This window comes from Zophobas morio, unplaced genomic scaffold, assembly GCF_036711695.1.
Source record: "Zophobas morio isolate AGI-343-1 ecotype UQ-CSIRO unplaced genomic scaffold, CSIRO_AGI_Zmor_V1 ptg000005l, whole genome shotgun sequence".
NCBI classification, from domain to species: domain Eukaryota; kingdom Metazoa; phylum Arthropoda; class Insecta; order Coleoptera; family Tenebrionidae; genus Zophobas; species Zophobas morio.
Window position 1 is genome coordinate 12,268,764 of NW_026972110.1, and position 11,781 is coordinate 12,280,544.

General features: G+C 32.4%; 1 protein-coding gene across 1 annotated transcript; it reads left to right on the top strand.

Annotated features, from left to right (window-relative positions):
- Positions 1 to 105: 105 nt before the first annotated feature.
- LOC135119588 (transmembrane protein 26) lies at positions 106 to 11,500 on the top strand. Its single transcript, XM_064043992.1, has 7 exons — positions 106 to 315; positions 9,668 to 9,821; positions 9,872 to 10,028; positions 10,079 to 10,172; positions 10,218 to 10,307; positions 10,363 to 10,761; positions 10,818 to 11,500. Exons 1-7 carry the CDS (start codon positions 122 to 124, stop codon positions 11,155 to 11,157), a joined length of 1,428 nt encoding a protein of 475 aa, XP_063900062.1. The 5' UTR covers positions 106 to 121; the 3' UTR covers positions 11,158 to 11,500.
- Positions 11,501 to 11,781: the final 281 nt, after the last annotated feature.

Below are 11,781 nucleotides of genomic sequence, written 5' to 3' on the forward strand. Positions count from 1 at the left end.
TTGCGGCATATTTAAATAATTAGGGGTTGATCCACATCGGCTTTTCAGGTGCATGCGTAAAATGTATGACAGAAGTTTGAAATGTTGTTTGTTTTTGTAAGAGATGGACGAAATTTAAATTATGGCGAAATTTATCGCGACGATTAAGGCAATTTTTACGAGATTGGTTTTTGCTGCTCATGGGTTCGTTGCAATTTGGCAAGTGACGATTTTTAAGAAAAATTCGTTTTATTGGTACTTGAGTTCGCCTATTTTGTTGCTGTTTTTTGAAGGGATATTCACGCTCACCATTAAAGAAAATCAAGAGTGGAAGTGGTATGTGACTAGTATTTTATATAAAAATTAAACACTTTTTTTTTTCGAGGAAGAAAATATTGCAGTTATTTTCCAATTTTAAATAATCTCTTTAAGCATTCTTTAAAAAAAAAAACGTGAATAGAGCAACTATTTTCCCCTTATTGTTAACATTTTCTGATACACTAAAATGCAATAAAAATAATAATACTAATAATAATAAAAGCAAATTGTTGGTATTTTAAAATAACAGTAGAATGTAAAAGTATGTAAGTTTATAAAAAATACAACTTCTGCCCATAATACTTGATAAATGATGAGACAAATAATGAGGTGTTATGACGCAGATAAAAGCTAAGTGGAGAGCTGGATGATTTGACTTTTCATTTCCGCGCAATTTACAAATGTACCTTTTGTTACGATGATAATCTTTATTCGGTAAGGGTGACCTCATTTTATGACAGTTTGACAGAAATATCAATACAGGGAATATCCCACATCTTTTTCACAATTAGCTGAAACGGAATCGCTCGTTAATAATAACACTTCAGCAATAATGACAACTTTTTGTGGTAAAGCTGAAAAATGAGTGTTGACAATTTTAAGAAACTTAAAAAAAATCTGTCAGTTGCAGTTTTACCTTAACTTTTTTATCAAGTCCAAAAATGTTACTTTCATAAATCTGACTTGTTAGCTTACTGCTTACTATAGCAATAATTTATTAGCTTTAAAAATGTAGGGGATTGTGGGATAAAATGAGATTTTGCTTTAAAATTGAAATGGTAATTTACGTATAAACTTGTATAGTACAGTTTTTTAACAAATACATTATTTTTCTTAGTCAAGGATGGTTATTCGTGAATCGATATAGTTGTAGGTACATCACAAAGTTATTGATGTTTTTACAATTTTCATATATGTACACCTAAACTTCTGTTTTTAAACATTCAAAGTTAACGTCTGGAAGTCAAATTTAATTAAATATTTTTGTTTTAGCTTAACACCTTATTGCTTACACGCTAATCTAACTATTAAATTGTACGTCCATGCCTTACAAATTTCATTTCATAATAAATATGATTTTTTATATCAGTAAAATAATTTAAGCATATTAATTATAACAGCTTTGATATTATTAAATTTTAATAACTAAGCTACCTGTCCCCACCTGTTACCAATTTTATTAGGAAGAAACTAATCAAGCTAAAACATGACCTGGTAAATAAAAAATTGATCTAAAGTTATTTAGAGAGAACTTTCCTTTCTTTCAAAGCATAATCGAACAAGGCTAGTTTCTTCAACAAATTACACAAGTTGATTTTAGATTTTTTTTTATGACGATGCCAGTATATTCAAATGCGCAATATTAATCTGTAAAATTAAATAATTCAAAATTGTATCATGCTTATCATAACTTTAAAACATAAATTGCGAAATGTTGTTTTATAATTTTCATTTTTTTCCAAAAATCTGGACGTTTCGGGTAAAAGCTCAACACGGCTTCATAAACCACATGTGTAGGATGATGTTATTTTATATGTACAATTTAGAACCCATTTACTATGCACACTTTTGAAGTGATGTCATCACATTATTGGTGGGTATGATTAGACAAGTTTTGGTTAACGTTTTATCATCTACCTATTATAGTATAGATACGGGTTAAATTTTACAAAGAGCACTTCTCGATTTCGCACAAACTGTTTGCACAGAAGTCTTCTACAGGACCCCCTGATTACGTTCCTTACCTTCAAAAGTTGTGGAAATGCTTCCTAGTGTCAGAAAAAAATATTTAGTGTTCGCCCTATGGTTTGCACACTATTAGTTGCGCCGCATGTAGGCAACCAACTATACACACAGTTGAACTCGCACGAATTCCAAAAACTAAATGATCCACGGAGCAAGAACTGCCACGTTTAGGGGTATGTTTGTAATGGGGTGCAGGGCGCGAAGCGCCCTGCCTCCACTAAAAACCCGATATTACACCTACCCGTGTTGTTGACTATAAAAAGTTAGGTTATGTTCGAAACGACCCCATTGAAGAGTGTGCAAATGGGAAATTTAACAATTTTTTTGTGGCAAAAGTAAGCATTTCCACAACATTTGAAGGTGCGGAACGTGATCAGGGGGTCCTGTAGAAGAGTTCTGTGCAAACAGTTTGTACGAAATCGAGAAGTGCTCTTTGTAAAATTTTACCTAGATACGCAATTTGACAACGATCGGCTTTCAGAAATTATCTGTCTAATAAAAATCCGGGACGGACAGACAGACGGAAACGAAAGACCTATTTCTTCGTACTGTAGGTGCCATGAAAGGTCGAGAAAACGCAAAAGTAGAGAGTCGGTCGACGGACTCGATTACAATACTTCCCGAGCCTAAGCGAAGGAAGTACATATTGTAATCGAGCAACAAAAACAACAAAAGAAAAATCTGTTGAACCATAACCAACTAAACACTAGAGATGTTCAAAATTTCTGCTTTGTGCATATAAGTAAGCTCGTAATGTTTCCAAATTTTGACCATTCTTTGTAAAAGTTAGTCATCAGTATTTAGTAAGATAAGACTGATTTTGGCAAATGACATATTTTCTAAGAAAAGAGAGGGCGGGTGGGCGGGGTTATTAGCTGCTAAAATAAGACCGATTTAGGCAAATGACGTATCCTCTACGAAATTTAATTAAATTATTACAAGAAAAGACACTAGAGGCTCCAAAGCACTTTCAAATTATTTCCAAACAGAACCCAGAACCTCAAGATTGTTTTAAATTTTCAAAAAAAAGAAAACCGGGGTCCCCAAATTTTGGTTTTGTTTTACCATCTAGATGATATTCCTAATATAAATACAAAATTTGACAGCAATCGACCCAGTACTTTCGGAGATTATTTGACTAATAAAAATCCGGGAGGACAGACAGACGGACAGACGAACAGATAGACGGACAGACAGACAGACGGAAACAGGAGACGGATTTGTTCGTACTGTAAGAGTCATGAAAGGTGGAGAAAATGTAAAAGTAGAGAGTCGGTCAACGGACTCGATTACAATACCTCCTTCGCTTGCACTCGGGAAGTAAAAATGTCATTTATGTCATTAGAAGAATTCAAAGACCAGATATAATTCATTTAAAATGCATAAATAAATACATATCTGCTTCCAGTGTAACAGTTGTCAGTTATGGACTTTTATTTGCAATACTTTTATGATTTTAAATAATAAAAAATTGGTCTAAAGAGTTTAGACAGTACTTCCCTCGCTGTCGGAAACTTGACGACTGCATGCCTATTGTGTTTTTTCTCATTACATTTTTGTAGTGGGAATTTAAAAAAAAATTGCGATGACGTCATCAACATTTTTGCAAGGACACGTATATCAGTTTGGGATAGATGTAGTGTAATACTAAGAATAAAATTATTATATTCTCAAATTTTCGGGAAAATGAATTGGGTCGTTTTGAATATTGATTTGTAATAATCAATAAAATAACGAAACAATTTACTCACGTATACGTATCCCAGGCAGCTGAAAATCGTGTATGTATAAACATTCTTAATTTAAGATGACAGGCGTAACAGCATACTTGAGAGTCAAACAGAGAAACTGTAAACAAAACGACCATCGGTTTTATTGCTTCGACTTCCGCTTATTATATAAAACATTGGGTTTTATTTTAATTCTTGACGGTGAAATTCACAATTGGTTGATTATAAACATGTCTATTTCACATTCGCGGAACCAAGTGAACGCATAAAACAAATGCAGGTCTGTAATGTTAAAGTCGATGTAAGTAAGCATGCTACCCTTATGTTTCAACCGAGTTTTTCCTTTAACAAATTTTTTGTCTACCAAATTGGGTTGGTTGGGGTGTAATACTAATAATAAGTGTTGCCTTTAATTTAATCAATAAAATAAATTGACTTCATTAATTTTTTTGAACCACCTCTTAAGAAAATCTAAAAAATATGAATGGAATGATAAATCACAAGTACAAACTCATCATATTTTTTGCATTTTAGATAGGATTTATTCAGTAAAATTTAAGGGTGACGTCATCAATTTTTTTAGGAGGGATGAACAAATACATTTTGAACAAAAGTTTACCATGCTTATAATAACTTTAAAATATTCCCAAGATTTCAAAGCATTCGGTTTTGTAATTCCTGATTAAATCGATAAAATAAATTCACGCCTTCATTAATTTTTTTGAGTCACCCTGCATATGCAAATCCAAAAATATGAATGGAATGATAAATCACAAGTACAGACTCATCATATTTTGTACATTTTAGATACGATTTATTCGGCAAACTTTTTATTTTGACTAAAAATTTATTATGCTCTTTATAACCTTAAAACATCTGCAAGATTTCAAAGCATTCGGTTTTGTAGTTCCTGATTAAATCAATAAAATAAATTTACGCATTCATTAATTTTTTTTTTTTGAATGGAATGACAAATTACAAGAAGAGACTCACCATATTTTGTACATTTTAGATAGGATTTATTCAGCAAAATTTTGTGGTGACGTCATAAATTTTTTAGGGGGGACGACCAAATACGTTTTGATCAAAAATTTACCATGCTTATGATAATTTTAAAATATCTTCAAGATTTCGAAGCATTCGGTTTTGTAGTTCCTGAGTAAATCAGTAAAATAAATTTACGCTTTCATTTATTTTCTTGAATCACCCCGTATATGCAAATCCAAAATATCTGCACTTACCTGGCAACAATTATTATAACTTGGTCCAATTTTTAAAATTTGGAGATATATATCCTCAATGACACTCACTCTTCAACAGTTTTTTTCGAATTGGCTTCGCATTTCGCAATCGCAACTGTTTCGTCTCGCCACCCAAACAAGTGATTCCCCCCACGCCGCTCGTCGTTTCCAACTTCCGCTTTTTGCTATGGCTGGGAGTTTGTTTATATAAACTATGTCTCAACGTGCGATAAAGAAATGACACGGTCAGTGGCGTAACTGAAGCAAATGCATATGTACTTTTTCTCTGCTTCTCTCGATGTATAAACATTAACAGTCGAAGTTAATCATGTATTGACAATATATAAAATGATTAAGAGATATTCTTCCGATCACAAAAAAAAATTTCAACATTTGCTATTTATGGTGCTTATTCACGAACACACAATAACAAATAAATAAATATTATAACATTATTGTTGCGAAAATCGGAAGTGCTGTTCTTGATTTGATGGGCGAAAAAAGTTGGAAGTGCCGGGATCTGTTACCGGAACTTCTAATTGCACTGCACACTCCACCTCCACTAAACCACAGGCCACAGTTGCTTATGTTAAAACTCATCATATTTTGCACATTTTGAGTTAAACTTTTTTGGCAAAAATTGTAGATGACGTCATGAATTTTTTCGGGGGAATAAACAGATATATTTTCATTAACAATTTACCATGCTCACAATCAATTTTAACCATCTGCAAGATTTCAAAATATTCAGTTTAGCAATTCTTGATTTATTCACTAAAATAAAGTGACTGATTCATTTCTTTTTTTGAGTCACCCTGTATAAGCAAGTTAAAAAATTTGAATGCAATGATTAGTTACAAATGTAGTCAGATCATATACTTTATTCAGTAAAATTGTGAGAAGACGTAATGAATTTTTTTTGGGGTTGATAAAGAGATACATTTTGATTAAACAGTTACCATGCTTACAATAACTTCAAAACGTCAAGATTTCTAAGTATTCAGTTTTGCAAAATCAATTCACTCCGTCATTAATTTTTTTCAGACACCCTGTATAAGCAAATATCAAAAATTTTACAAGTATAGTCAGATCATATACTTTATTAAGCAAAATTCTGAGAAGACGTAATGAATTTTTTTTGGGGTTGACGAAGAGATACATTTTGATTAAACAGTTACCATGCTTACAATAACTTCAAAACGTCAAGATTTCTAAGTATTCAGTTTTGCAAAATCAATTCACTCCGTCATTAATTTTTTTCAGACACCCTGTATAAGCAAATATTAAAAATTTTAAAAGTATAGTCAGATCATATACTTTATTCAGCAAAATTGTGAGAAGACGTAATGAATTTTTTTTGGGGTTGATAAAGAGATACATTTTGATTAAACAGTTACCACGCTTACAATAACTTCAAAACGTCAAGATTTCTAAGTATTCAGTTTTGCAAAATCAATTCACTCCGTCATTAATTTTTTTCAGACACCCTGTATAAGCAAATATTAAAAATTTTAATGCAGTGATAAATCACAAGTATGGACTCATCATACTTTACACATTGAAGATGGCATTTTTTCAGCAAAATTTTGGGGTGACGTCATAAATTTTTTACCATGCTTATGATCATTTTAAAATATCTTCAAGATTTCGAAGCATTCGGTTTTGTAGTTCCTGAGTAAATCAGTAAAATAAATTTACGCTTTCATTTATTTTCTTGAATCACCCTGTATATGCAAATCCAAAAAATATGAATGGAGTGATAGATCACAAGTACAGACTGGTCATATTTTGTGCATTTTAGATATGATTTATTCGGCAAATTTTCGAGCTGACGTCATCAAGTTTTTGGAGGGGATAAGCAAATATATTTTGACTAAACATTTATTATGCTCTTTATAACCTTAAAACATCTGCAAGATGTCAGAGCATTCCGTTTTGTAGTTCCTGATTAAATCAATAAAATATATTTACGCATTCATTAATTTTTTTGAGTCACTCTGTATATGCAAATCCAAAAAATATGAATGGAGTGATAAATGACAAGTACAGGCTCATCATATTTTGTACATTTTAGATATGATTTATTCGGCAAACTTTCGAGCTGACGTCATCAAGTTTTTGGAGGGGATAAGCAAATATATTTTGACTAAACATTTATTATGCTCTTTATAACCTTAAAACATCTGCAAGATGTCAGAGCATTCCGTTTTGTAGTTCCTGATTAAATCAATAAAATATATTTACGCATTCATTAATTTTTTTGAGTCACTCTGTATATGCAAATCCAAAAAATATGAATGGAGTGATAAATGACAAGTACAGGCTCATCATATTTTGTACATTTTAGATATGATTTATTCGGCAAACTTTCGAGCTGACGTCATCAAGTTTTTAGAGGGGATAAGCAAATATATTTTGACTAAACATTTATTATGGTCTTTATGACCTTAAAATATCTGCAAGATTTCAGAGCATTCGGTTTTGTAGTTCCTGATTAAATCAATAAAATATATTTACGCATTCATTAATTTTTTTGAGTCACTCTGTATATGCAAATCCAAAAAATATGAATGGAGTGATAGATCACAAGTACAGACTCATCATATTTTGTACATTTTAGATATGATTTATTCCACAAACTTTTGAGCTGACGTCATCAAGTTTTTGGAGGGGATAAGCAAATATTTTTTGACTAAAGATTTATGATGCTCTTTATAGCCTTAAAACATCTGCAACATTTCAAAGCATTCTGGTTAGCAGATTAAAAATTAAATTTCAAAATGTTGTTTTATAATTTTGATTTTTTTTTCAAAAATCTGGACGTTTCGGGTGAAAAGTCGATTCAGAGTTGTAAACTACATGTGTAGGACTATGTTATTTTATACAATTGAAAACCCATTTACTATGTACAATTTTGAAGTGACGTCATCGCTTTAGTGGTGGGGATGATTAGACAAATTTTGGTTAGCGTTTTACCATCTACATGATATTCTTAATATAAGTACAAAATTTCACAACAATCGGTCGAGTACTTTCGGAGATTATCTGTCTAATAAAAATCCGGGACAACAGACGGACAGACGGACAGACGGACGGACAGACGGACAGACGGACAGACAGACGGAAATGGGAGACCTATTTCTTCGTCTTCTAGGGGTCATGAAAGATCGAGAAAACGTAAAAGTAGAGAGTCGGCCGACGGACTCGATTACAATACTTCCTTTGCTTACGCTCGGGAAGTAAAAAATAATATGCAAAAAACAACATAATAAAAAGTGATATTACGAGATTCTGAGGTTTACTCATACTGCCTCCATGTTTAGACCTATTTTTATCTTTTGCTTTTTACTTCCCGAGCGTAAGCAAAGGAAGTATTGTAATCGAGTCCGTTGGCCGACTCTCTAATTTTGCATTTTCTCGACCTATCATGACTCCTAGAGAACGAGAGAACGAAGAAATAGGTCTCCCGTTTCCGTCTGTCTGTCCGTCTGTCTACCGTCCCGGATTTTTATTAGACAGATAATCTGCGAAAGTACTGGGGCCGATTGTTGTCAAATTTTGTATTCATATTAAGTATATCATGTGGATGGTAAAACGCTCACCAAAATTTGTCTAATCATTCCCACCACTAATGTGATGACGTCACTTCAAAATTGTACATAGTAATTGGGTTTTAAATTGTATCAAATAACATAGTCTTACACATGTAGTTCATGACTCCGAATTGAGATTTTACCCGAAACGTCCAGATTTTTGGAAAAAAAATCAAAATTAGCAAACAACATTTTGACATTTAATTTGGAATCTACAAAACCGAATGCTTTGAAATCTTGCAGATGGTTTACAGTTGTGATAAGCATGATAAAATTTTATTCAAAATATATTTACTTTCCCATCCAAAAAAATGATCCGATGACGTCACCTCAATAGTTTGCCGAATAAATCCTGTCTAAAATGTACAATGTGATTTATCATTCCATTCATATTTTTTGGATTTGCATATACAGGGTGACTCAAAAAAATTAATGAATGCGTCAATGTATTTTATTAATTAAATCAGTGCATTTTGGGAACATCTTGTAGATGATAAAACGGTAACCAAATTTTATCTAGTAGTACCCGGGTGATTATGTAGTTAACAGACTTCATTATGGGGGAGTACTGTAGTGGCACAATGTAAAAGCGAAGAAAGGGGATGCACGTTCGAATGCCACTCGACGAGGAACATTTTTTTTTCATTTCCATAACCTTACATCAACAAATACAAAAAAAAAAGATTTCTACATATATTTATTTAAAAAACATGCCAAAATTGTTAATCGAAGTTTCTTAATATTTGCTTATTTAAAAAAAATATTATTATAATATTCTTTGATTGTACCCAAAACTAAAACAAAAATAGCTTTCGTTTATAACGTAGTAAAGATAACTATTTGCATTTTATTATGCTAAACTAAATAAAAAGTTAACAAAACAAAGTGTTTACCCTGCTTCGTTCCAAAGTATGCAAATTCGATTAAAAACAATTCTCCATTTTAAAATTGTACAATTTTTATGATCACCAAACTACTCCATTTTTTATGCTGTTGTGAAAATGGGGTGAAATTTCCCCTTATTCCTAAACTAATGTAAAATCACAAACATTTGTTCTAGGTTTTGTCCCTCTGTCTTTCTTTATCTCGCTAGTATTGTCCCAGCAATATGGCTTCTGGAACTGGATAAAGTCGATCGACGTCTAAAAGTAAAAGAAGAAACTTTTAACTTAACTTCAACGACAAACTTAAAAGAACTAAACAGCTTAATTGGAGTATAACTTTCACATAATAAAAAATAGCAATTAAAGTGATTAATCTGCAGGTGCAAATTAAACTTCCCGACATACCATTGAGCACCGAAACTTGGATAACTCTCATAGAACAATTTTTAATGTTGATTCTTATAATTGGAAGGTGGATGTTACCTAAAGGAGACTTAACACGAGATCAATTAAGTCAGTTACTTTTAGTATATATAGGTAACATTTTTCTTTTCATTTAGTACATTTTGCAAAAATGTTGATTTTAGGAACGGCAGCTGACATCATAGAGTTTTTTGATTCTTTCAAAGACGACAAAATTGCAGCCGAACCACTTTTAGTCTTGCTAACACTAGCGATATGGTAACAGTATGCATCAGTAGTGTCAAAATTAATGCACATTTGCAGGTCTTGGAGTTTGATGCAGTTTACTGTCGTGTTGACTGCCACCAAATCTAGAAAATCGCGTCTCACGTCGACGGGATCTATAATCAATCGGTTACTATTAAAATTGTTTCAAAATGTTATAATTATTTATAATTACTTACTTTAGATCTAACAGCTGCTGCACAATCGATGTGTGGGGAATCGCTCTCAACATTACTTTACAAGATGCTCCATTTTTGGTTTTCAGACTTTTACTCATCACTCACTTTAAAATTATATCCTACATGAATGTATTTTTTACTTGCAAAAATACTCTAGTCATACTTCTACAGCTTTATAGGCTCTACGTAGTTCACAGTGAACATCGAAAGAAAAAAACTAAAGATGATTTTGAATTAACTAATATTTCCATAATTTCTAAACCAGACATGTATGGTGGTAGAAGAAAAGAAAAAGAAAGGTATAGTTCCAATCAAAGTCGTTCAAAAAGTAGAAGAAATTTAAGAGAAGAGTCTGAAGACTCCAGTGACGATTTATCCGAAGATTACTGCGCCAACAAAAAAAGGTAACCTATATACATACTCTCGCTACAAATTTTCCGATGTCTTTCTTTTGATACAGAAAAATGAAAAATTGTCGCAAAGACACGGGATATTCAACAGGGAGTTCACACACAAGCGCGCGCATACACAAAACTAAGTATAAAAAATCGAGGAATCGACATGGTTCCAAAGAGCGGCTATCTGTAGACAACAGAAAAATGTCCAAACAAAAATTGAAACGATCTGATCAAGAAACGAAGGGAAAGAGACGTTTGGAAGAAGCATTTTCTGAGGAGAGCGAAAGTGATCTATCTCCTATTGAAAAAAGGGAAGAAGTAAAAAAAGAAAAACCAAAATTACGAAGCTATGAGAAAGAACCAACCGTTTCTCTTTCAACAAGTGATCCGTCGTCGGAATGACGTCATCAATTGGCCATTATGGCTATATTTTGCCTTTACGTTTTTATCTTTATATGCTGTTTATTTTTTATATACTGTGGTATTAACTCTGAGGGGTTAGTTATTGCAAGAGTCCATAGGAAAAATGATAACAATAGTAACTAAATCTTTAGAGTACATATTAGTGATCGACAGTTAGGTGCATGTAAATTACTAGATCCTGTGATAGAAAGTTAACGTTGTTATTTCAAAAACTAATAGATATGTAACTGTATGTGAAAATTAGGAAAGAAAATAGGAAGAAATTGCTAATGGAGGTTCCCTCTTTTCAAACATATTCTGCTTTATTTGGGTGTAAAATATTAGGTAGTTTATATTAAATATTAAGAAATTAGTGATTATAACTATTTTGTTATAATGTAATATTTCAAATGCATAATAAATGTTTAATTTTTTTATCGTTTATTTAACAATAAGTCCTACTAAGGCTCCGTGTCTACAGTTACAAAGATGCCAACGATTCCAATTTCATCTTTACGGTTTTAGCACCTACGCTTAGGTGTGACCCGGAGGTGGGTTAGTTAGCATCATGCTTGCCCGCTACACCTTGGGTCGTGGGTTCGATTCCCGCCATGGCTCTGGGTG

Excerpts from the sequence above, each read along its gene's own strand:
- LOC135119588 (XM_064043992.1), top strand. The coding sequence starts at position 122 with ATGGCGAAATTTATCGCGACGATTAAGGCAATTTTTACGAGATTGGTT. Across the intron at positions 316-9,667 it reads GAAAATCAAGAGTGGAAGTG|GTTTTGTCCCTCTGTCTTTC; the intron begins GTATGTGACTAG and ends CATTTGTTCTAG. Across the intron at positions 10,762-10,817 it reads TACTGCGCCAACAAAAAAAG|AAAAATGAAAAATTGTCGCA; the intron begins GTAACCTATATA and ends CTTTTGATACAG.